Source organism: Panthera onca, chromosome B4, assembly GCF_046562875.1.
Source record: "Panthera onca isolate mPanOnc1 chromosome B4, mPanOnc1 haplotype 2, whole genome shotgun sequence".
Classification (NCBI taxonomy): Eukaryota; Metazoa; Chordata; class Mammalia; order Carnivora; family Felidae; genus Panthera; species Panthera onca.
The window spans coordinates 34352534-34379886 of NC_138345.1; the positions used below are offsets into that span (position 1 = coordinate 34352534).

The following is a 27353-nucleotide window of genomic DNA, read 5'->3' on the forward strand; positions in this document are numbered from 1 at the left end:
GATGAAATTGGTAGAATAAAAAAATACAAAGCTATCTTATCAAAATAAATGCTAGTGGCCAGTTAGGAAACATGAGGCTTAAACAGCCCCAAATAGCTGGTTACCACAAGGACAGAAAAAAGGAACATACAGAGACAGCACAGGAGCTACTTCCGAGGTCATCTTCTCCTGGCTTTTTCCACCACTGAATCTACTTGGAGCACAGGGCCCGAGGGGCCCTTTTTACTTGGCTGCCAGTAGGACATGAAGCACTTCCCAGAACACCTTAAAAGATTTTTTCAGAATCACAACAAACTCACAATAAACTATTCCCTGCCACCTCGAAGAATAACAAAAATTCTAATTGCTGGTAATTTTTACCTGATCAAGAGGAAGTGTTGGGGGTTTATGTGGTGGCAGCTCTTCCTGTGACGTTGCTGGTGCTGGGGTCTTTGGGAACGAGGACTGTGACTGGACCGGATGCATTTGCATTCTGTAGCCACAAGAAAGCATAGTTAAGAATTAATGAAGACATATTAATTAAAAATGAAAAGAGACACTTTAATCACAAAAATCTGGCAGATACTGCCTTAATTATCTAGGTAATCAAACTTGAAATCAATACTGGGACAAAGTGCCATCGTGTGCCTCCAGATGAGATGCAATAAGAAGTATATGACACCGGGGCACCTGGGTGGCTCAGTCCGTTAAGCATCCCACCCTTGATCTCAGCTCAGATCTTGACCTCAGGGTTGAGTTCAAGCATGATGTTGGGCTCCATGCTGGGTGTGGAGCCAACTTAAAAAAGAAAGAAAGTACATGACACCACCTATGTAGTGTTCTTGACAAATGTTTAACTGGACTCCAAATATGAGGAAACAATGAGAAGAATCCAGAGATTGGGACAGTTTACATGAGAACTAGCCTGGAGTCTTTGAAAAACAAAAAAACCCAAAACAATGATAGCATAAATGTCTCAAACTAAGAGATTAAACAGACATAGCAACCAAACATATACATTAACCTTAAATGGATCCTGGATGGGAAAAAAAAAAATAAAACAAAGAAATGTAGCTTCAATGTTTCATTTTTTGAGAATGACAGAGCGTGAGCAGGGGAGGGACAGAGAGAGAGAGAGAGAGAGAGAGAGAGAGAGAGAGAGAATATGAATCTGAAGCAGGCAGCAGGCTCCGAGCATCAGCACAGTGCCCGTTGTGGGGTTCGAACTCATGAACCTTGAGATCATGACCTGAGCTGAAGTAAGACACTTAACTAACTGAACAACTCAGGTGCCCCAAGAAATGTAGTTTTAAAAGATATTTTGAGGGGTGCCTAGGTGGCTCAGTCAGTTGAGCATCCAACTGCAGCTCAGGTCATGATCTCACGGTCTGTGGGTTTGAGCCCTGCACTGGGCTCTGACAGCTCAGAGCCTGGAGCCTGTTTCAGATTCTGTGTCTCCTCCTCTCTCTGCCCCTCCCCTGCTCATGCTCTGTCTCTCTCTCAATAATAAATAAACATTAAAAAATTTTTTTAAAAGATATTTTGAGGACAACTGGAGAAATTAAGTGAGAACTCTGTATTAAATACTATTAGTGTTATCTTCCTTAGGTGTGAAAATAGTTTGAGATTGTGCTCCAGGAAAATGTCATTATTCTTAGCAGATGCATGCTGACATATTTAGGAAGAAAGGGTCAGGATGTCTGCAATTTACTTCCCAATGGTTTAAAAGAAAAGACAAAGAAAAGAAACAATGTACTTAGTGAGGCATAAAACAAATATGGCACAACGTTAAATGGCGGAGAGGTTTTGGAGGTAAGGTCTTCTTAGGTTGGCACTGAAGAAAGGCACATTAGTTTTTAAGTTGGATGGTATTGGTTTTAAGATTAAGCTTCATAACTTCATTTTTTTTTTTTTAAGTTTAAGTATTTGAGAGAGAGCGAGAAAATAAGTGGGGTAGGGGCAGAGAGAGAGAGAGAATCCCAAGCAGGCTCCACCCTTCCACCCTCAGTGAGGAGCCTGACTCTGGGCTCAATCGCATGAACTGTGAAATCATGACTGACTGAAATCGAGTTGGATATTTAACCAACTGGGCCACCCAGGTGCCCCTAGGCTTTATAACTTTAATATAAACAACTTCATTTAACCACCTTTTATATATTATTAATTTGAAAATTTCATGGATCACAGGTCACCTCATCACTATTTGCAAGAACTCTAATGGGGATAGTATTTGACTTGTTTTAAGAAGAAATGACAGATAAGGGATAAAACCTGAGCATTACATGTGATCCCATAACCTCAGGATTTGAGAAAGACCCATTTTACCCTAGTCAGAGTATCTGAACTTGGCAGCATATTGACGCCTGTCTATAGCTCTCAACCGGAGCTATCAAGTTTCTAGGGTCAAAATCTGTCATTTAAATGTGATTTCACTTTCATGAGGGAAAAAAAGTGCCAAAGATAAAATCAGACTCTAAGGCTGATACACTTCCATTAAGTCTCCAATTATCAATGAGTCACATGTTTTTCTTGGACCTAGACTGCTAACATTTATCGTTATTCCTAAGATCATTTTGCTCTTTAAAACTATTTCTTTTTTCAGAAAAACAAAAAAACCCCAAAAAACAAAAAAACAACCCAAAAACCACCTAATGTAACCTTACCCTGATGATCTGTACATTTCTTGGAAAGGTCCCCTTATTCCACTTCCAGTGCCAATCTGTTCCATCATTACAGCTTGAAAGTGACCCAGGCCATCTTCCTGGCAGCGATAGATGGGGCCCTCCTGAGAGAGGCCGTTGGGCTGGGCAGCCACTGGATGGTGAGGTGGGTGAGCAGCCACAGGGGAGGAGTAAGCTCTGGGCTGGAAATGACTGGCTGGCCGCTGAGGTGTATAAGGAGGCCCTGTCTGTAGCATCACACCATGGGGTTGGAAAGTAGATGAACCAAATCCCATCCCTGAACTCAGAGGTGGAGGAGTTCCATAAAGATATTCGTTGGCTGACAATGAGCTCTGTCGCTTGGTAGCTGCATTATGGTTGTCCAGGTCTAAAAATTCTTTGGGGCTCTCTGGTCTCTCCATAGATTCATCCAGCTTTTCTTCCTCTGGAACAGGATTCTGCCCATCAGCTGAGACTACTTTAGCAGCCACTGCATCCATTTGGGTTGGGGAAGTTAAGGCAGCATTCAGTGTCTCACAGCCTTGCAGATTAGCCAAGGTGCTCTTATCTGAGAAGAGGGGCCTTGGTGGAGGAGGTGGATTAGGTGGGAGCCCACTTGGGCTTCCCGGGGGATGAAGATGTCTCTGCCAGTCAGAAAAGCCCTGTGGACACGGATAATAAGGAGTTCGCTGATAGTGATGGTAGGAAGGCTGAGGTGGTGACTGGTAGGAATACCTCATTCCTTGGTGGGGGCGATACCGGGGAAAGACTCCAGAATGAGGGTTGCTAGATTGAAAGCCCCTAGGGGGAAAATGCTGAGGATGGGATACTGAGGGTTTACTTCCCATCACAGGGCCCAAACCTTGCAGGCCTGGACTGATGTGGTAATGGGTAGCTGAATTTGGGTATTCCAGGCCGGGCATGTACAAGGGAGAAAACTGGCTTACAGTGCCTCCCATCAAACTGGGGTCTGTGTTGGGAGGTGTAGCTGGGTTCTGTCCTGCACATGGCATGGTTTCCTGTAGTGTTTTACCTCTGGGGCAGAGTGGCTTTTCTGAACCACTAACACTAAGGCCCTTCCCCTCTGATCCACAAGGGGATGCTTCAACAACTACTCCATTTTCAGGTAGAGCCCCTCTATCTGCCAGAGTGGAGAGGTCTCGCATACATCCTTGAGTGGCTGGGCTGGTATAGCCGCTCTCTGAGGGCCAGGTATTCTTGCTCTTTGTTGCTTTACAGTTGTCTCCAGAATCTGAGGAGTCGCTTTTGAGCTCTGGGCCCTCTGTTTCCCTTTCTTGTGGTGAGCTCTGCCTGGTACAGTCGGTCTGCAAGGGAGGTGTAGGGTGAGGTAGTTGTTTGAGGTACACGCCCTCTGAACCACCAATGTTTGGTGGTTTCTCCTCAAGCCCAGGCAAGGGATCTGCTGTAAGTGAAACACAGAACAAAATAGTAGTTCAGTAGCTGAAATGATGACACTGATGGAGTTAGTAGTAAAAAGAACATGAAACCTGTCAGATAAGGAGAGATAGGGTTGGGGTAGATGTGTGGCCAATGAAGCTTCAGCTAGAAATTGAGTCCCTGGAAAGGATGATGATATTGAGGTCCTTGCAAACTCCCTCTTATAGACCAAGAGGTAAGACCTAGCACCTCTACAGCTACTCATAAAGTCTGCCAAAGAATGGAGATGTCCTTGTTTCCCTCTTCCTGTGTGGTCACAGATCACTAAGTGAGGGGGAGATAATTCATGGCTCATGGACTCCACAGAGATGCATGTCACATATGGAGATACAATAAGATACAACGAGAAGGACGAGGACATGATGGGTATGTATCAAGAGGGCTGGATCCCTGACTTGTGCCCCTTCAGAACACAAGTTCCACAGCAGCAGGGACTTTCTTTTGTTCCCTACCACTCTTAGTACTTGCACAAAACAGGGACTCAATTGATATTTGCTGAATGAATGAAAATATCTTGTCTGGATGTCTTGAGAACAAGATGTCCTACAGGATAAAACTCGAAAGGCATCTTTAACATATTACAGAAATTTAATAAACCCAAATAAATTAATTTACTAGACTCAAATGCTTAATTATAAATTCAGAACTCTTTACCTTGCTATTGTATCAAACCAAAAATATGGTCTTACTATTATAATCCTTTGAACAGGACAGAGTTGTTGCTCAGGTGGATCAGAATACAATTCTGGTAACAAATTTTAAAGACAAGATTAAGGATTCTTAACTTTTAAAGACCGACTAAAATCTCGGTCAACTAATGAACTAATAATGCTGTCTTCAAAAATCCAAGGCACGAGCTATACAATGAAAATTAAATCTACACTTATCATTATTTTATCAACATAAAACATGGCAACTAACAAATAGGCTTATCTAGTTTCACCAGAGGGACTCTACTTCTAAAGCTTCTTCCAGACTCCATGTGAAATCAGTATTAGACAGTTCTGTTAGAGCTGGTTTTCACAAAGCGGGGCCTATCTCAAAAGAAACACTTTTATTTATTTTTTTATTTTTGTTAATTCTTAAAATGTTTATTTATTTTTGAGACAGAAAAAGCACAAGCAGGGAGGGGTAGAAAGAGAGGGAGACACAGAATCTGAAGCGGGCTCCAGGCTCCAAGCTGTCAGCACAGAGCTTGATGAGGGACTTAAGCTTACGAACTATGAGATCATGACCTGAGCTAAAGTCAGATGCTCAAACGGACTGAACCACTGAGATGTTCCTCAAAAGAAACACTTTTAAATAAAAGTCTGACTTGGGGAAGATGGCAGAGTAGGAGGATTAGTATCAATAACCCAAAAAATGACTTAAAGACTGACAGAAAAGACTCTCCACAGCTAAATGTAGAGTAGGGGCCACATCAAAGAGGGTAGGAAGAACAAAGGTATTGGCAGGAATCAAATGGACTCTCGGGACTGTCCACAGGAGGGAAGGATACAGCAGATAGAAAGAGAGGAGAGAAGCAGTTCCCGAAGGCAGGCACCCCAGGCACAAGGAAATTACATGGGGAAGATGAATTCCCGTAACATTTGGCTTTGAAAACCAAAGAGGCCCAACAATCTGGGGCGGGGGGCGGGGGAGGATGACTTAAGACCTGAAACTAAAAATCAGTGGGCTTGGCTCTGGGAGAGATAGGAGGGCAGAGTCCCTGCCCTTAAAAGAGACAACACAACAAACATAAACAGCCCCATTGGGATAAAGCTTAGAAGCAGCAGTTTGAAGACCTGGTGTATATATATGGAAAGGAGATTTATTTACTAATCTTGAGTGCATGCTAGAGGGTAGGGATTTTTGGGACACCTCTCCAAGAACAAAAGAGTTGAAAGGCAACATTGTCCCCGCCCCAGGCTAGATAGATGGGCACCTGTAGGAATCAGAGCAGTGCTAATACTTGTTCTAGCTGGGTTGCTAACAAAGAGCCCAGCCCCAGCTAACAAAGAGCCCAGCCCCAGCATTCTCCTGCAGAAACACTCCATCCAAGCCCAGGTGAACTTTTCCTGGGCAGCTGCAGTTCCCTCCTGCATCGGACTGGCTTAGAGCTTCCTGGAACTGTATGGGCCCTACCCCCATTGCCCTATTGACCTGGCCCCTCCAATATGCCCTTGGCCAGAGCCCATCCAAAGTGATGGCACAAGCCTGGTAAGGTGCAGGCAGCCCCAACAAGGCCAAACACTACTGCAAAGAGACTCCTCCTGCCCCAGAGAACGGGGAAGATAACTACACATACCAGTCTGACTATGGCCCTAGCAGTGGGCTGGGGGCAGACAGTTGTTTTGACTGAAGGCCAAGTCCACCACTGAAAGCTTCTCGGAGGACAATAGAGGGAAAGTGCCCAGCAGTTTCGTGCTACTGCATCTCTGGCAAATGCCTGGATTGATTCAGCTCAAGCCCAAGGCAGCCCCAGACTGGGCCACTAACAACACAGGGATCAAACCTTACCCAAGACAGACAAAGAGAGCCATTGCACACAACTGGAATGAAGGCGAATGTGGCTCAGCTACAATACCAGGGTGCACACAACACACATAGGAGACACCCCTGAAGTGCTAGGTCGTGGTGAACAGGGGACACTGCACTGAAGGGCACTACAGGACCTCTTCTTCACAAGGCCACTATTTTCAAGAGCAGGAGACATAGCTGACTTTCCTAACACAGAGAAACAGAGTTAGACAAAACAAGGACACAGAGGACTATGTCCCAAAGAAAAGAACCAAGACATAATCACAGCAAGAGAGCTAAATGAAACAGGTAAGTAATATGCTCAATAGAGAATTTAAAGTAATGGTCATAAAGATACTCACTGAAGTTAGAAAGGAGTGGAACTCTTCAGTGAAACTCTCAACAAACAGAAAACAAAACAAATCAGAGATGAAGAACTCAATAACTGAAATTAAAAATACACTAGAGGGAATAAACAGACTAGATGAAGCAGAAGAAAGAATCAGTGACTGGGAGGACCAAGTAATGGAAAGCAATCAAGCTTCACAGGCAAAAAAAAAAAAAAAAAAAAAAAAAAAAAAAGATTTAGGGAACTCAGTGACAACAAGTGTATGGATCTCAGAAGAGAGAGAAAAGGAGGCAGAAAATTTATTTGAAGAAATAATGGCTGAAAACTTCCTGAATCTGGGGAAGGAAGCAGAAATTTAGATCTAGGAAGCATAGCAAATCCTCAACAAAATCAACCCAAGGAGGTTCACACGAAGACACACACAGGAATTAAAATGACAAAAATGTAGTAATGAAGAGCAAGTTAAAAAACATTTTTTTTTAAAAATTTTTAACGTTTATTTATTATTGAGAGACAGAGAATGAGTATGGGAGGGGCAGGGAGATGGGCAGACACAGAATCTGAAGCAGGCTCCAGGCTCTGAGCTGTCAGCACAGAGCCTGAAGCAGGGCTCGAACTCACAAATCGTGAGATCATGACCTGAACTGAAGTTGGATGCTTAAGCGACTGAGCCATCCAGGTGCCCCCTCCCCAAAATTTTTAGCATTTATTCATTTTTGAGAGACAGAGACAGTGTGAGTGGGGGAGGGGCAGAAAGAAAGGGAGACACAGAATCTGAATCCGGCTCTAGGCTCTGAACTGTCAGCACAGAGCCCCATGTGGGGCTTGAACTCATGGACCGTGAGATCATGACCTGAGCTCAGTCAGATGCTTAACTGACTGAGCCACCCAGGTGCCCCAAGAACAAATTTTAAAAGTAGCAAGAGAAAAGAAAACTGTTACATACAAGGGAAACCCTGTTTCAGCTCATTTTTTAGCAGAAATTTTGCAGGCCAGAGGGAGTGGTATAATGTATTCAAAGTTCTGAAAGAAAAAAAAAAAAAAAAAACAGCAGCCAAGAATACTCTATTCAGCAAGGCTCTCATTCAGAATAGGAGAGTTTCCCAGATAAAAATAAAGAAAGAAAGAAAGAAAGAAAGAAAGAAAGAAAGAAAGAAAGGGATTCATGACCACTACACCAGCCCTATGAGAAATGTTAAAAGGGACTGAGTGGAAAGGAAAGACCATAAGCAGGAATAAAAAAAGTAGGAAGCACAAAAGCAGTAAAATTAAGTATATCTATAAAAATCAGTCAAGTGATTTACAAATAAAAGGATAGAAAGTATGATACGATATACCTAAAACCTGGGAGTGGGATGGTGGGAGTTAAGAATAGGTTCAAACGTAAGTGACCATCAACTTACATATTATATGCAGAAGATGGCGAATGTATATGAATACACATACAAATATATATATACATATACATACATACATAATGGTAATCACAGATCAAAAACTGGCAACTAATATGCAAAAAATAAAGAGAAAGGAATCCAACTATTATCACTACAGAAAGCCACTAAACCATGACAGAAGAGAGCAAGAGAAGGAACAGTGGAACAGGGATCTACAAAAACATTCATAAAACAAGTAACAAAATAGCAATATGTACATACCTACATATTACCTTGAATGTAAATAGGCTAAACAGTCCAATCAAAAGACAGGGTGATGGAATGGATTAAAAAAACAAAAACAAAAACAAAAACAAAACCCATCGATATGCAGCCTACAAGAGACTCATTTCAGACTGAAAAACACCCACAGATTGAAAGTGAAGGGATGGAGAAGCCTTTATCATGCAAATGAATGCCAGAAGAAAGCCCAGGTAGCAATACTTGTATCAGACAAAACAGACTTTAAACAAAGACTATTAATAACAAGAGACAAAGGACACTACATAATCAGTAAGGGACAGATTCAACAAGAAATAGCAACTGTAAATATTTATGCACTTAACATGGCAGCACCCAAATACACAAAGCAACTAATAACAAACATAAGGAAGTAATCACTAGGAATAACAGGAGACTTTATTATTTTTAACATAAACTTTTTAAAGTTTATTTATTTTGAGAGAGAAGGCATGAGGAGGGGAGGGGCAGAAAAAGGGGAGAGAATCTGAAGCAGGTTCCATGCTGTCAGCGCAGAGCCCCATATGGGTCTCGAACTCATGAACCGTGAAATCATGACCCGAGCTGAAATCAAGAGTCGGATGCTTAACCAACTGAGCCACCCAGGCACCCCTATTCTATTTACTTTTAAAAGTTTATTTATTTAGGGGTACCTGGGTGGCTCAGTCAGTTGGGCAGCTGACTTTGGCTCAGGTCATGATCTCATGGCTCTTGAGTTTGAGCCCTGCGTCAGGCTCTGTGCTGACAGCTTGGAGCCTGGATTGGAGCCTGCTTCAGATTCTGTGTCTCCCTGTCTCCCTGTCCCTCCCCCGCTCACACTCTTTCAAAAATAAACATTAAAAAAAATTTATTTTGAGAGAGAGAGGGAGGGAGGGAAGTTAGGAGGGAGGGAAAGAGACAGAGCATGCACATGTGAGAGCAGGGGAAGGGCAGAGCAGGAGAAAGAGGATCCAAAGCAGGCTCTGCACTGTCAGCACAGAGCTGGATGTGGGACTTGGAACTCACGAACTGTGAGATCACGACCTGAGCTGAAACAGAGTCAGACTCTTAACTAAGTCACCCAAGTGCCCCAATAGTAGGAGACTTTAACACCACACTTACATGAACGGAAAGATCGAAACAGAAAATCAGCAAGGAAACAGTTGCTTTCTGAATGACATACTTGACCATATGGATCTACCAGATATATTCTAAAGAATTCCATCCTAAAACGGCAGAATACACATTCTTTTCAAGTGCACATGGAACATTCTCCAGAACAGATCACATGACAGGCCACAAAACAAGTCTCAACAAATTTGAAAAGACTGAAGTTGTCCCATGCAACTTTTCTGACCATAATGGCATGAAAGTAGAAATCAACCACAAGAAATCTGGAAAGAACACATGAAAGTTAAATAACATATTACTAAAGAATGAATGGGTTAATCAAGAAATCAAAGAGGCAATCAAGAAACACATGGAGACAAACGAAAATACTACAGTCCAAAATCTTTTGGATACAGCAAAAACTATTCCAAAGAGGGATGTTTAGGGGCACACCTGGGTGGCTTAGTCGGTTAAGCATACAACTTTGGCTCAGGTCATGATCTCACAGTTTGTGAGATTGAGCCCAACACCAGGCCTCCACTCTCAGCACAGAGCCCGCTTCAGATCCTTGGTCTCCCTCTCTGGTCCTCTCCTGCTCATTTGCACATTTTCTCAAAAGTAAATAAACATTAAAAAAAAAAAAGAGGGATGTTTATAGCAATGTAGGTCTACCTCAAAAAGAAAAATCTCAAATAAACAACTAGCCTCATACCTAAAGGAGCTAGAAAAAGAATAAAGCCCAAACCAGTAGAAGGAAGAAAATAATAAAGATTAAAGGAGAAACAAACAAAATAGAAACTAAAAAAACAATATAGTAGATGAAACCAGGAGCTGGTTCTTTGAAAAGATCAATGAAATTGACAAATCTTTAGCCAGACTCAAAGAGAAAGAGAGAGAGAGAGAGAGAGAGAGAGAGAGAGATAACAACCAACACCACAGAAATACAAAGGATTATAAGAGATTATGAAAAATTATATGCCAACAAATTGAACAACCAAGAAGAAATGGATAAATTACTAGAAACATAACCTAACAAAACTGAATCAGAAAGAAATGGAAAATTTGAACAGGCCATTTCCAGCAAAGAAATAGAGTCAATAATCAAAAAACTTCCAACAAACAAAAGTCCAGGACCAGACAGCTTTACAGGTGAATTCTACCAAACATTTAAAGATGAGCTAATACCTATTATTCTCAAACTATTCTGGAAGATAGAAGACGAAGGATAGCTGCCAAATTCATTCTATAAGACCAACATTACCCTGATACCAAAACCAGATAAAGATACTACCAAAAACAAAAACAAAAACAAAAACAAAACAAACAAAAACAAGAGACTTATAGGCCAGTATCTGTGATGAACGAAGACACAAAAATGTTCAACAAACCAAACACAACAATACACTAAAAAAAATCATTCACCATGATCAAGTGGGATTTATTCCTAGGATGCAAGGGCAAATTAATCAACATGATACATCACTTCAACAAGAGAAAGGATTAAAAATATATGATCATTTCAATAGATGCAGAAAAAACATTCGACAAAGTACAAAACCCATTCATGATAAAAAACCTTCAACAAAGTAGGTTTAGAGGGAACATACCTCAATATAATAAAGGCCACATATTAAAAACTCATAGCTAACATCACACTCAATGATGAAAAATTGAGAGCTTTTTCCTAAGATAAGGAAGAAGAAAAGAATGTCCACTCTCAACAGTACCTTTATTCAACAGAGTACTGGAAGTTCTAGCCACAGCAATCAGACAACAAAAAGAAATAAAAGGCATCCAAACTGGTATGGAAAATGGAAAACTGGGGCGCCTGGGTGGCTCAGTCGGTTGAGCGGCCGACTTCAGCTTGGGTCATGATCTCACGGTCCGTGAGTTCGAGCCCCGCGTCGGGCCCTGTGCTGACAGCTCAGAGCCTGGAGCCTGTTTCAGATTCTGTGTCTCCCTCTCTCTGACCCTCCCCTGTTCATGCTCTGTCTCTCCCTGTCTCAAAAATAAATAAAATGTTAAAAAAAAAAATTAAAAAAAAAAAAGGAAAACTTTTACTACTTCTAGATGACATGATACTACATATAGAAAACACTAAAGACTCCACCAAAACCTACTACAACCATAAATGACTTCAATAAAGTCACAAGATATAAAAATCAATATACAGAAATCTGTTCAATTTCTATACACTAATAGTAGAAAGAGAAAATAAGAAAAAAACTCCCATTTACAATTTCACCAAAAGTAATAAAATACCTAGGAAGAAACTTTAACCAAGGAGGTGAAAGGCCTAAACTCTGAAAACTATAAAACACTGATGAAAGAAACTGAAGATGACACAAATGGAAAGACATTCCATGCCAATGGATTAGAAGAACAGATATTGTTAAAATGTCCATGCCACCCAAAGCAATCTACACATTTAATGCAATCCCTATCAAAACACTAACAGCATTTTTCACAGAACTAGAAAAAATAATTCTAACATTTGTATGGAACCACAAAAGAACCCAAATAGCCAAAGCGATCTTGAAAAAGAAAAACAAAGCTGGAGGTGTCCCAATCCCAGGTATCAAGCTATACTACAAAGTTGTAATAATCAAAACAGAATGGTACTGGCACAAAAAAAGTCATGTAGATCGAGAACAAAACAGAGAGCCCAGAAATAAACCCACAATTATATGGCCAATTAATCTTTGACAAAGGAGGCAAGAATACACAATGGGAAAAAGTCTTGTCAACAAATGGTGTTGGGAAAACTGGACAACCACATGCAAAAGGATGAAAGTGGACCAATTTTCTCACACCTTACACAAAAAACCAACTCAAAATGGATTAAAGACCTAAATGTGAGACCAAAATCAAAACCCTGGAAGAGAGCACAAACAGTAATTTCTCTGACATTGGCCATAGCAACATTTTAAAAATAAGTCTCCTGAGGCAAGGGAAATGAAAGCAAAAATTAAGTATTGGGACTACATCAAAATAAAAAGCTTCTGCAGAGCAAAGGAAACAGTCAATAAAACTAAAAGACAACCTACGGAATGGGAGAAGATATTTGCAAATGACATGTCTGATAAAGAGTGAGTAGCCAAATATATTAAGAACTTAGCATCCAAAAAAATAAATAATCCGATTAAAAAATGGGCAGATGAAATGAACAGACAGTTCTCCAAAGAAGACATTCAGATCACTAACAGACACATGAACAGATGCTTAACATCACTTATTACCATGGAAATATAAATCAAAACAGAATGAGATATTACCTCATGTCTGTCAGAATGGCTAAAATAAGAAAAACAAGAAACAACAAATGTTGGTGAAGATGTGGAGAAAAAAGAACCCTCTTGCACTGTTGGTGGGAAAGCAAACTGGTACAGCCACTGTGGAAAACAGTATGAGGTTCCTCAAAAAATTAAAAATAGAATTACCACATGATCCATTAATTCCACTACTGGGTATTTACCCAAAGAATATGAAACACTAATTTGAAAAGGTGTATGCACACCTGTGTTTATTGCAGCATTATTTATAATAGCCAAGATATGGAAGCAACCCAAGTGACCATCAAGAGATGAATGGATAGGGGTGCCTGGGTGGCTCAGTTGGTTAAGCGACCGACTTCGATTCAGGTCATGATCTCACAGCTTGTGAGTTCGAGCCCCACGTCAGGCTCTGTGCTGACGGCTCAGAGCCCGGATTCTGTGCTTCCCTCTCTCTCTGCCTTAACCCCCTCGCATTCTGTCTCTGTCTCTCTTCAAAAATAAATAAACATTAAAAAAAAAAAAGAGAGATGAATGGATAAAGAAGTGGTACATATGTACAATGGAGTATTACTCAGCCATCAAAAACAACAAAACATTGCCATATGCAATAACATGAAGGAATCTACAGGGTATTAATGCCAAGTGAAATATAAAAAACAAAACAAAGAGAAACAAACTGAAAAACAAGAGAGACACACTGAAAAACTACAGAGAACAAACTAATGGTTACCAGAGGGGAGGTGAGTGTGGGGACAGGTGAAACAGGCAAAGGAGACAAAGAGTACACTTATCATGAGCACTGTGTAATGTATAGAGCTGTTGAATCACTATATTGTATACCTGAAACTAATATAACACTATATGTTAACTATAGTGGAAGTTAAAAAAAAAAAAAGTTTCAGTAGATATCCTAGTAACTAAATACATTAATTAAAACAAAAAGTAATTGCGTTCTAGGCCTACCATCAATCTTATGTGGAATTTTCATATTTGATAAAAGTCTAGGTGTCTATTCTCCAGTCATGCATTAAGAAAATTATATACAATACGTGGTTGACCTCTATCCTAGAAAAAAGCACTAATTACACAAATTACTCTTTTAATTTTTCTTCTCAATTTTCAGGTTTACTCTCTTAAATGACATTTCTAAGACATTTCTTCAGGATTTGCTAGGTCTCACCGTTTTTCATTCTTAGTAGCTATAGCTATGTGTCCAAGGAATAGAAGGATGGAAATAATTAGGCTTTAAGTAAAGTACTAAAAAGTTATTTCATAATGATAAATTTTAAGACAGCCATTAATAATAATATTTTTTTAAAGTTTAATTATTCTGTGTGTGTGTGTGTGAGAGAGAGAGAGAGAGAGAGAGAGAGAGAGAGAGAAAGGGAGAGAGAATCCCAAGCAGGCCCTGCCTTAGAAGTGCGGAGCTCGACCTCACAAACCTTTGAGATCATGACTGAGCTGAAGTCAAGAGTCAGAGGCTTAACAGATTGAGCCACCCAGGCGCACCAAGACAGCCATTTTTAAAGGCAGTTTGATGATGCCATGGTTGAAAGCATGGGTGCTGGACTGAGTAGGTCTGGGTTCAAATGTCAGCTCCACCACTTACTAGTGAGATGAGGGCAACCAATCTAAACCTTTGTGCCTCAGATTTTCCACCTGTACAAACAAGGATCATTAAATAGTAGCTAGCTCAAAGTTTGTTTTGAGAATTGAATTACTATACATACAAGTCTCAAAAAGACTGCACATTATGGTAAGGACTACATTTGTGTAATGATCATTACCACCAGAAATCCTTTCAGATCTCTGGCCCAATCCTGAGTGAGTGGTTCAAGAAAAAGAGGCTGTAAATGAGTTTGATAGTCTTCATAAAAAAGATTCCTTATGAATTAATAGCTTAAATGTCAGAAGTCAGACAAAAGTGATGGTGTAAATTACCTCGGTCATTTTCAGGCTCTTGTGTTTCACTGTTATCCTGTGTCCTCCCAGGATTCCCCAAGGTAGGCTTGGGGGCTGACACACTTACTGATGCCGAATGAGCTACCTGTGGAAAAGGGCCAGGTAAATGGGGAGGTGTAGGCTGTCGGGGGTGGTAAGGCACACCTGGTGGGCAAACTCGGGAAGAAAGCTGCTGCATGGCAATCATCTCTGGGCTGTCCATCATGGAGTCCCCTCCTTGCACCCCCCGCAGAGCCTGGGAGGGTGCTCCAAATAAAGAACTTGGCGTTGGGGCTGGAGGTGGCTGTAACCGAAGTCCACCAGATTTACAGGGTGGTCGCATATACCCTGAAGAAGCAACTCCATGAGGTAGAAAGCTTGATTGTTCAGTCCACTGGTTTGGGGGGAGAGGAGGTCTCATCACTCGGGAATCCATCATATGACCAAGAGTGCGAGGTTGGTGAGAGGGTCCTGGCCCCATGGGGGGCTTCTCATCTGTGCCCAAGGGTCCTGGGTTTGTAGCACCATGGTTCCCATTCCAGACAGCAGAGTGTACTCGATTCAGGTACTTGTATGATCGGTACATGTGGCTGGGAGGAATTTCTGAGCTTTCAGGAAAGTCTAGGGGTCGGGCTGGAGCCCCACCATGCCTGGGAGGAATAAATCCTGACTGGAATTGAGTTGGGGGATAAATATTTCCATCCTGACTGGGGCCACCCATCTGCCTAAGCTGCAAGGATCCAGGATGTGATCCCATGTTAGTAAGGTGTGTCAGTCCCCCACACACTTGCTTCTCTTCTGGTGTGCCTAGCCTGGGTCCTCGATGGTTGTTAATTCCAACTGGAGGCTGGCAACAAGAAAAGAGAAGAAAGCAATGTTCAACAGATGCATAGAATAAGTAATGTGCTTAATCTATAGTAACAGACCCTACAGAATAGGAGATAATGAATTAAATTTAACCTGGGAAGAGACTAGATTTCTGAAATTTATCTGTGAAATCCTGTGCATCTGCATATTCTGAGTATCAGGTTGCTTACCTGCATGGCAAAAGGCTGATGCTGCTGTACAGGCTCTCCAGGGTGTGGTTCTGGGACTCTAGAGGAGACATATAAATTGGCAGAATCTGATCCTCGAAGAGGGCCAAATGTTCCTGGTACTGCTGGCCTCTGGAGGGTGTTGAGTAAAGGCAAGTGGGGGAGAGGTTTAAAAAAAAAAAAAAAAAAAAAAAAAAAAAAAAAAAAAGCACAGAAGACATTAAGTAGAAAACAAGGACGTTCCTGCATATGGATGTACTGCTAAAATAACACAAAGACCTTGAACAACTCAGCATAGGGCCAAGAAAGGGAAGAACGTCAGCACATGGGCTCACCCAGATCAGGGCTAGTTCCTGGGCCGAAAGCAATCTCTCTCTGAAGGACAGACTGATGTTTCTTAATCTTTTTTTCATAACTGCTTCCTTCCCCAAGAGCCTCTTAAGCCAATTTTCCCCCAACTGCCCTGCAACATATAATTTTAATGCTACAGATATGCTGTGTATTTTAAGTACTGTATGTATTTCTGCGCTTCGTACACAAAGAGTTTTTTTAAAATCCCAATTTTGGCCCATACCGAGAGTATGTCAGATTAAGAGAAAGGAGATTTAAAATAAGAGGAAAAATGAAGAAAGAATGGACAGATGAGAGGCGAAGAAATCATCCACATACAGAAAAATTATTTTGGAAGAGGAACCGATTAAAAAGGCTTCACCTCTCTTTGAATTCACCAACTAGGAGCAATCACAACAGAATTTTAAGCTATTCCTTACCATCTGGTTTAAAAGGGGTGCCTGGTTGGGCATCCCCCCATAATGTAGGGGACGAGAAAAGCCTCGGCCGTTTGAGGTGCTCCCCTCCCGAGAGAGCTGTGTGGAACTACTGCTAGGATTATCTCCAGAGGAGGGAGCTCGGCGTGCAGGTGGCAAGGACTTTCCTCCATTCTCCACTGGTTGCTGTTTCTTGCTGGGCCCTTCGGAGTCCCTGGAGCGGGTCCAAACGTGGCTTCCGCCGCTTCTCCCAGCCCGGCTCCGTCTCTTCTCTCGCTTTTCATCCTCTCTGATCCAAAATTCTTCATCTGTGTCTCCATCTTCCCCAGGAAAATGCTTCATCATTGCCCGATGGAAACACCTCTCTAAATTATCAGACATCTTGGTATATTCTGTGGGAAGATACAAGGATTGACTTCCAGATACAGCTTTTACAGGACATAAAAAAAAAATCTCCTACCAATAAACAATAAAAGATGCTATTTGGGTAAACTCTTGAGCTTAATCTGGCTTGAGTGCATATTATGTTGTACAGCTATGGACACAAGAAGAAGGTACTGTTTTTGTCCTAAGAGGCTCTAGGCTGTATGGCTGGAATACGACTCTAGGACTATTACCTTAAATGAGTACAAATAAAGGCTAAAATGCAGAATTATTAAATACAGTGACTGTATTTAGTTAAAAGCTGCTTAGTTTTTAAACTAAAGCATTTAAGCTACTAGAGCCTTTTATATTATTTATTATTGGAGATATACTCTATGGACTTCTCAAGATGACTTAAAAATCTAGGGTCAGTCTTGTCAGTGGTTAACTTGCTGAATGAAGGAAGCGCAGTACAAACTAAGCCCAGCCTGGTCTTTAAGATAATGAAAACTAACCTGAGCCCAGTTAGGCACCAGATATACTCTCTTGTCACACAGGGTAGGAATGGTTCTGGCACATATTGTGTAAGTGGTTAGAATGGCCGATCTTATGGCTTTTAATGTGCATTGTGTTCATAGCACCAAAGAAAGGTCTGATTCACTTCTGAAAGAGATGCACTTCTGTTTTTGTGTATTTCTAAAAAAGAAGGCATTTTATTCTTGGTTGAAATGGTATAATAAGTGTATCCATAGCAGACTCCTTCCCCACTTACCACTACTTTCCCCATTGTATTTCCGACAATTCCTGAACATAGTCTTCATGTCATTTACAAATTCCTCCTTGGTACAGTATAAACCTCCATTCAGTTTCTTCTCCATGCTTGAGATATCCATGGGGACCTAAAATAGGACACATTAAATTATAACATGCTGGAGAAACCATCTTGTAGTCCCTGTGAGGCAAAGGAATCACGCTATTATGAGATGCTCAGGAGCATGGCATATATGCAGCAACTCTGATTCTCAAGAACAACAGGTGAACTTAAAAACAGTGACAAAAATCAATAAAGAAACACACACCATAGAAGGTATAACTGTAAAGGCAGCCTCTACCTTAATAATCTGGTAATAGTTTGGGGCATACGATTCATCCACAGGTTCTAAAAAGGGCCAAGAATCCTTGTGAGCCTTTACCACATCGAGAACTGAAAGCCAAAGAAGAGAGCTGCATTAACTCAGTCACACAAGAGTATTTCTATCAGAAATAGTTAATAGTTGAGAATGGGAACTGACCTTTATACATGGCAGTGAAATCATCATCCAACTCAAAGCTGTGAATCACAAAATAAGAAATAGTAACTTTGACAACCTTCTCTCCTTAGCTCTCTTACTTTAATCAAAGACAGGCAGCTGATTGTACCAAGGTTTGGAAGAGTCCCAATAAACTGTTTTTAAGGTAAGTTTGTGACACTGATAATCTCCAGGAAAGAACTGTGAAGATGATGATTAGTAAACCTAAGCAAAAAAGGGAGTATCATTTTCCTCATCCATAAAATGCTGGGGTTGACTCAGATGATCCACAACTTACGATTCTATAATGGTAGTTATTTCATAGCACATTATTTCTTGGGCTATATTTTCCCTTAATGAATATTTTTGTAATCTAAATAACAGTAATACAGAAAGGCATACAGAAGAATGAGAAGCTTATGAACACTGAATATTATCTACCACACAGGGTTGTTTTAAGAATTAAATGAGCAAAGTGCTTGGCACAATTCCTGAGTGCTTCCTAAATGTTACTGTTTGCTACTGTTAGTATCATTAAATACTCACAGGTCTTTAGTCTTTTTTTCTTCTCTCATGGGGGAGTTAGGGTCCAGATGGGAAAGTTCTGGGGGGAGCTCCTTCCCTTGGGCCAGCAGCCATGCCCTTTCTTCCCTGAGCTTTCTCCTCTTTGCTCGATCTACAATGAACACAGTGCATTAAGGTACAAGTGAGGTAAGTGCTTTTTAGAGGATTAGATTATATGTTAAGCATTTTGAGAAGAAACAAAGATTACCAAAACAGTATCATAAAATTATTTTTGCTTCTTCTGCCATCCTCTTTTGATAACTAGGATGATTCTATAGAAGGAATGCTTTATGAAAAATATAATCTTGTGGAACTCATTTCCTTTATGCATACTGAAATCAATGGTGTGGCAGGCACTGGGATGGAGAGCGAGGAAAGAGCAAGGCTGAAGAAAAACAGAATTAGAAGAAAAAAAAAAAGACTGAATGAAGATTATCCTTCTTTCAATACCTGAGGACTTTCCTAGTTGTCTCAGAAAAGCAACATCCCCTTTTAAGGACCAGATTCTCAATCCAAAACATATACAAGATTTTATATGCACATGTAAGCACTCAAGGTTTTGCATTTGCAAAAATATCCTTGCACCCCAATTGTCTTTGCTCTTCAATCCACCCCCACCACTGGCAGCTGGACCCTACCAAGCCAGGGTAGTAATAAATTTGGCTGGGAAAAAGAGAAAGATGCCAGCTGGAATGGGCAAAGATCTGGAAGGCATGGATGATTTTTTTTCTGGCTCACAGCCACAGCCATGAGAAACACACTTGGCATTCCACTATTAGTCTGATGGGACACTCACTGCCAGCAGGGAACCGGAAGGTCAGGAGTAAAGAAAAGAGCCAGGAAGATAAAGAACACTGTCAGACAGAAAGACACAAAAATGGAAGGGAGAAGCCAGGACAGACCTTCTATTTTCTTACCCGAGAGACAGACTCCACATCTGCCCACTGCTATGAGTATGACATGACCCTGCTAATTTTGTTTTTGTTCTTACATTATTCCCTTATAAACTTAAATCTTTATCTGCTTTAATTAGTGAAAGGCACTTGGCTATCAATGACTTGTAATGTTACTTTTTAAAAAACGATTTCAAGATTAAAGAACAATGTAACCAAGTTAATGAATATCCATGAACCTAACAAACTGGCAGATTTTAAGATTTTTGCTTTATTAACTTTAATACAGTACTCCACAGCTTAATAATCCACTTTCCAGTTGGTTGCAATATGTCTGCATCTTGTAAATGGTATTATAATGACAATTCTTTTGACATATCTTCTCACGCATGCATGTGAGATTTTTAGGGTCTACAACTAGCAGCGGAACTGCCAGATAGTGAACTTCATCAGGACTGGTCAAGGTGATTCCCAAAAGGGTATAGCTATTCTCTCAACAGCAATTTGAGTGAACTCACATTCCCTTGGTAGGATAAAAGGCGCATTTTTGCCAAACTACTGAGAATTGATAAGGAATTTTGATTTTTTCATCTGCATTTTCCTGACTGGAGTGATTACTTTGCCCTATTTTCTTTGGGTTGCTACATTTCTGATTTAGAGAAATGATTTTAATAATCTGGATAATAAGACTTTGTTGTTGATTATGTGTTAAAATTATCTTCTTCCAGAGTGCCTGGGTGGCTTAGTCAGTTAGGCATCTGACATCGGCTTAGGACATGATCTCACGGTTCAGGAGTCCCAGACCCACATCAGGTGAGCCCGGCTTCTCTCTTCCCCTCTCTCTGCCCCTTACTCACTTGCACCCTCTCTCTCTCTCTCTCTCTCTCAAAAAATCTTCCACTTTGACTCATCTTTTCACTTTGTTTATGTTTGTGTCATATGTAAGTTTTGAACAATTTGTGTAGCCAAACATCAATCTCGCTCCCTTTATAGCTTGTGTTTTTTGTACTTATAACATTCTTTTTTATTCTGACATCTTGAAGACATTCATCTATACTGTCTTCAATTTGGTTTGGGCCTTTAGTTCATCTGGAACATAAATGGGAAGCAGACATATAATTTCCTTCCTCTGATTAGTAAGCAATTGTACTGGCTATGTGGTACTGGAGAACCCACATTCCTTCCCAAGGCCTGTTTCTATGTAGTTTACTGGGTTCATCTCTATCTCTATGCCAATATCATTCTCTTTTTTTATGCTTTTATTTATTTTTGAGAGAGAGAGAAACAGCAGGGGAGGGGCAGAGAGAATGGGGGACAGAGGATCCAAAGCAGGCTCTGCACTGACAGCAGCGAGCCCAGTGCAGGGCTAGAACTCACAAAACTGTGAGATCTTGACCTGTAGCTTAACTGACTGAGCCATCCAGGCACCCCAATATCATTCTTTTATTCACTGTTATTTTTATTTTGTTATCTGTAAAATAAGTATCCCCACCATACTGTTTTTGGAAATTATCTCTTTGCTCTTCTGTATGAACTTTAGGAACGTAAAAGGATTTATTTAATATCAAATATTGAGTCAAGGTCAAACTTTCTCTCTAGTGCAATAATTTTTTTAAGTTGGTTTGTTCAAATCAAAACTAAAAAGGTCTATATACTGCATTTGTCTGTGTCTAAATTTAGCTGAATTTGTAATAGTGTTCCCTCCAATTTGTTAGAAAAATTGGGTCATTTTGTCTTTGTGTAATTTCCTGCGTTCTGGATTTAGCTGATGGCATCCTCACTGTGGTGTTAATGTGTTCCCATACCTCTTGGATTTCTGTAAATTGAATTATATCTAGAGACTTTGATCAGACAAACATGTTTGATTTTTTGGGCAATATTATTTCATAGATGGTGTTGTATATATCTTTTTTCATTACATCAGCAGATATAATATCTACTTATCTGTCTTCTGTGATTTTGTATTATATCAGCGTTAACTTCATCTTTCCATTACTAAGTTCCTCATCAGTCTTTCAATTGATGATTAACTAGAGTTCCAAGATAGAATTAAGCTGCAGACAAAATTATTTGTATGATCATTTTCTCAGTAATTTCAAGGTATATACCTAGTAAAGATGCATAAGAGAAGTCAGTTCATTAAATACGATGGATGTATTAGGGCAGGGGTTTGCAAATGGCAAACTACAGAATGTAGGACGGTTAGCTGATTGTTTTTATAATGAATGAATGAAAGAAAGAAAGAAAGAAAGAAAGAAAGAAAGAAAGAAAGAAAGAAAGAAAAAGAAAGAAAAAGAAAAGAAAAGAAAAAGAAAGGAAAAGAGGGAAAGAATGAAAGATTAATGTGAACACAGCCCTGTATTATCTCTAAGCTTAAAATATTTACTATCTGACCGTTTATAGAAAGTTAGCTGATTTCAGGGGTGCCTGGATGGCTCAGTCAGTGGAGCATATGACTCTGGATCTCTGGGTTGTGAGTTCAAGTTCCACACTGGGCATGGAGCCTACTTAAAATAATAAATAAATAAAAATAAAAAGCTTTATATTTTAAAACTTTAAAAAAAGTTAGCTGATCTCTACTTTAGGGTTTAATAGTCTCTTGGAAGCCTCGGTTGAGAAAAGCTCTGCCCAGGTCCATTTTTTTATTACTTGTTTTTCTATTATAATTGCCGTTATTTATTGACCAAATTATTTTCCTCATCAATTATTTGCATATTCTCAAATACAGTCTGTCAGACTTTCTATTTTACTAGGTCTGAAAATAACAAGTTGTCCCACTAATCTCCTAAGGTAATCATTGATTTTTATAAAATATCATTATGGGGGCACCTAGGTAAGTCAGTTGGTTAAGCGTCCGACCCCTGATATCAGCTCAGGTCAATGATCTCACAGTTGTTTTCTTTCTTTCTTTTTAAGTTCTTGCCACCAGTGTTATCATTCTTTTTTTTTTTTTTTTTTTTTTTTAATGTTTATTTATTTTGAGAGAGAGAGAGAGAGAGAGAGAGAGAGAATGAGCTGGGGAGGGGCAGGGAGAGGGAGACACAGAATCTGAAGCAGACTCTAGGCTCTGAGCTATCAGCACAGAGCCTGATATGGGGCTCAAACCTACAAACTGGGAGATCATGACCTGAGCCAAAGTTGGATGCTTAACTGACTGAGCCCTCCAGATCCCCTATGCATCTGGCTCCAAGCTGACAGCATGAAGGTTGCTTGGGATTCTCTCTTTCCCTCTCTATCTTGCCCTTGCCCACTCCATGGGTGCATACTCTCTCAAAAATAAACTAGATTTTAAACTTATTTCATGTTTTTTGTTCATTTTCTTTTTTTAGTGCTCAAAAATATCCAATGATCGGGTGCCTGGGTGGCTCAGTCAGTTCAGGTCTGACTTCAGCTCAGGTCATGGTCTCATGGTTCATGAGTTCGAGCCCCACATCGAGCTCTGTGCTGACAGCTCAGAGCCTGGAGCCTGCTTTGGATTCTGTGTCTCCCTCTTTTCTCTGCCCCTCTCCCACTCGCACTCTGTCTCTCTTGCTCTCAAAAATAAATGAAACAAACAAACAAACAAACAAAAATCCAATTGTTGGCCAGTGAGAATATATCTTTTGATAGAACTTTCAGGAGTCTTTGATGCTTCCTTGTTTTCTCTTATAAAATAATCTAGGCTCACACCTTATATTTTTTTTGCCCTAGTACTGAAATCAGTCATTTCTCCAAAGAATCTTGGTTCCTTCTGGAAGGAAATGATATTTAGAGGTCACTATCTGTGTAGTAAAAATTCCCATTGTTATTAAGTCATGTTTACAAATTATTCATATTAACACTTAAAATGAATCCAACTACTTGGCTTTATTCTTATTAGTTATGATAGTTTCTTGACATTTTATTGGAGTTTCAAATCATACATTCCTTAGACTATACATTTAATATGTATATAGTTCTATAATATAAATACACAAATATTCTTCCTTTGTAGAGAACACCCTGTGAAACAATACAATACAGAATAAAAGCAATGATAGAAAAAAATCTTTTCTTCTTGACTTTAAGAAGGAATACCTCTAACGTTTCCCATTAAAGTGGATATTGGTTAAGGAAGTTCCCTTCTATTCTAAGTCTATGGAGATTGCCATAATCTAGAATTCAGATTTCTAGCTTCCAGAACTATGGGAAAATTCAATTTCTGTTTTAAACTATCTAGTTATGGAGGCTTGGAAAATTAATATAAAATTCAATCCATTTTCTCCTGAATCCTATTATTACTCTTGAGAAGTCTATCACTGTTACAGAACATCCTTTAAGGTAATTTATCTTTTCTAAACTGATTACTATAAAAACATTTTCTTAACCTTTATTTTTTGAGAGACTGAGCATGAGTGGAAGAGGGGCAGAGAAAGAGGGAGTCATAGATTCTGAAGCAGGCTCCAGGCTCTGAGCAGTCAGCACAGAGCCTGACATGGGGCTCAAACTCAAAACCACGAGATCATGACCTGAGCCGAAGTTGGATGCTCTACTGGCTGAGCCACCCAGGTGCCCCTCCAAACTGATTACTTCAAATATCTGTGGGTCATAGGTTCTATAATTCATTACCATGGGTCTACATGTAATTTATATCCAATTTACATTTCTTCTTCTAACTTTGAGGATTTGTGTTCTTCATCAAATCAAGAAAATTCTCAACCATTCTAAATATTTTCTCTGCCCCATTCTCTTGATTCTTTCATTTTAGAACTTACAGTAGGCACACACTGGATTTTTCATGTTAGATATAACACCTAAGTTATTAAGCTATCAATATCAAGCTTGTAAGCTCTAAATCCATTATTTTTCCATTCTTTGCTAGTTTTATATTTTGCCAAAAGGGAGTACCAGAGGAAGAATGATAGGATGAGGGGAAGGGTTTTCTTTCTTCCTGTTTGTTATCGCTGTTCAACACCATGCTAGGAATGGTCCTTCATCTGGGACCAGATGAACCAATCCAGTTGGTTTTGATAAGCAGGTTCTTTTTGGTAGTCCCAGAACCAGGCTTGCTGCTTGCCTGTTCCAAATGGGCAGAGCCCCTCAACTTCTAGGTTCTGATAACCTAACTTCTCTTTGCTCTTCTTTGTGCTACCTCACAAGTCTCTTTTAACTTTTTTATTTTTCTAACTTCCATTTAACCAAAGACCCATTTGAAATTCTTTATGTTGAGGTGGTTCAGTCAATTAGCATCTGACTCTTGATTTTGGCTCAGGTCATGATCTCGTGGTTTGTGAGTCTGGAGCCCCATGCTGGGCTCTACACTTACAGCGCAGAGCCTGCTTAGGATTCTCATTTTCTCTCTCTCTCTCTCTCTGCCCCTCCCATGTGTGTGCACGAGCTCTCTCTCTTTTACATTAAAAAAAAGTAAAATTCTTTGTGTTGAAATATCTAGCATAGGTTTTGTTTTCATGACTGGATACTGAAAGATTAACAAGTAACTTCTTTATCTTAGTGCTGCATTCCATGTAATATCCCAGACATACCTTCTAGTTGACTGATTCTCTTTTCACACATACCCAAAGCTGTTTAATATTCCAATAACCTATACCTTACATTTCTAGGAGTTCTATTTGTTTCCTTGAATCTACCTGTTATTTACAACAAGGTTACTTTTTCCTTATGTTTCCAATATCTTCTTTTTTAAATATCTGATAGTACTGAGTCTATTTCTTTTTTGTCTGCTGTAACTACCAACAACTACTGCTCACAGTGGTGCTTCCTTACTTGCTTTGAAATTCTTATCACCTCTTCATCCTTGTCAGGAATTTACTAATGGTTGTCATTTCTGGGGTAGGGGTAGAGCTTCCCTAGACCACTCCATACCCACAACTTATCCTGTTTTTAGTTACCATAAAAACAGTGCCTGATAACTACCTTTACTTGGCTATCAGATATGCTTTTTTTTTTTTTTTTTAAGCTTATTTATTTATTTTGAGAGAGACAGAGATAGCCTGTTGGAGGGGTGGGAGACAGAGAGAGAGGAAGACAGAGAGAATCCCAAGCAGGCTCTGTGTTGGCAGTGCAGAGCCTGACATGGGACTTGAACGCATGAAACCATGAGATCATGACCTGAGCTGAAACCAAGAGTTGGACACTTAAACAACTGAGCCACCCAAGCACCCTCAGATATGTTCTTTAAAAGGGTGTTTATACAATGTTAGACAAAATATTGTAACATATATATTAAAAATAGAATTTATATGTATTTGAGGGGCGCCTGGATGGCTCAGTAGATTGAGCGTGTGACTTCAGCTCAGGTCATGATCTCATGGTTTGTGAGTCCGAACTCCACATTGAGATTGCTGCTGTCAATGTAGAGCCTGCTTCAGATCCTCTGTCCCCCTTTCTGTCTCTCCCCTGCTCATGCTTTCTCTTTCAAAAATAAATAAACATTAAGGAAAATAAAGAATTTCTATGTATTTGAGGCAAGAAGAATTTTTACGTTACATATCAACCATACTGAGATGAGAAAGTCTCAATGATGTCCATTTCCATACTGATTTGTTCAACTTGGTATGAATATTTATGTCACAATCCAGTTTTACCTCCTATACAAGTATCATACTAATAAAAAGCAGTGCATTTATTTGGGCTTTTCTTTCTTTTGGTTTAAAAAAAACCCTTTTTTTAACATTTATTCATTTTTGACAGAGACACAGTGCAAGTGAGGGTGGGTCAGAGAGAGAGGGAGACACAGAATCTGAGGCAGGCTCCAGGCTCTGAGCTGTCAGCGCAGGCCCAATGTGGGGTTTGAACCCACGAACCGGAGATTGTGACCAGAGCCGAAGTCAGATGCTTAAGTGACTGAGCCACCCAGGTGACCCAGCTTAAAAAACTTTTAAAAAAGAGTAAAATTTACCTTTTAAATCATTTTAAGTGTACAATTCAGTAATATTAAGTACACTCACAGTATTGTGCAACTGTTACCATTTCCAGAACTTTTACATCATCCTAAACAGAAACTCTGTACCTTTAGTAAGAACTCCCCATTTCCTTCCTCTTGGCTTACTTTATTTATTATAATATCTTCAAGGTTCATCCATGTTGTAGACTGTGTCAGAATTTCATTCCTTTTTAAGGATGAATAATAAACCATCATCGGTATAAACCTTACTTTGTTTATCCATTCATGCATTTCTGAACATTTTGGTTCTTTCCATCTTTTGGCTTCTACTTTTTCTTAATCCACTTCTCACTTTTCAAATTTCTTGAAACAAATGAAAGCTATGAGCCCTTTCCTTGGAAATATGTGTTCATGTCCTATCACATTAATTTTGCCAACAATTTCAGGGGATCCCTATTCTAGTGACTGCCTGTAAACACTGCTGGGATGACAGGGTAGAAAGAGAAACATATAATAGACTAAAACTAACTGATAGGTTCTGTGCTCCCTTTACAGACTGATCTTAAACAGTGTAAAAATTTTTGTTTTACCATCACCACAGATAAATATTATTTGTTATGGTAAAAGGACCTACATAATGAAGTCCTCTTTGAAT

At 39.9% G+C, this 27353-nt stretch overlaps 1 protein-coding gene across 4 annotated transcripts in view; it reads right to left on the minus strand.

Annotated features, from left to right (window-relative positions):
* Positions 1–27353, minus strand: part of CECR2 (CECR2 histone acetyl-lysine reader) — a 180681-nt gene that overhangs the window by 5411 nt on the left and 147917 nt on the right. For 2 of the 4 annotated variants that reach the window (XM_060658929.2, XM_060658927.2), the window contains 9 exons: positions 18926–19055; positions 18383–18420; positions 18203–18294; positions 17863–17989; positions 16731–17119; positions 15964–16092; positions 14927–15773; positions 2643–4062; positions 361–472 (listed from right to left, as the gene is read on the minus strand). In XM_060658929.2, the coding sequence (XP_060514912.1) occupies positions 361–472; positions 2643–4062; positions 14927–15773; positions 15964–16092; positions 16731–17119; positions 17863–17989; positions 18203–18294; positions 18383–18420; positions 18926–19055 (3284 nt within the window). The remainder of the gene's footprint in view (positions 1–360; positions 473–2642; positions 4063–14926; positions 15774–15963; positions 16093–16730; positions 17120–17862; positions 17990–18202; positions 18295–18382; positions 18421–18925; positions 19056–27353) is intronic. The other 2 variants (XM_060658930.2, XM_060658928.2) reach the window with 2 other exon arrangements.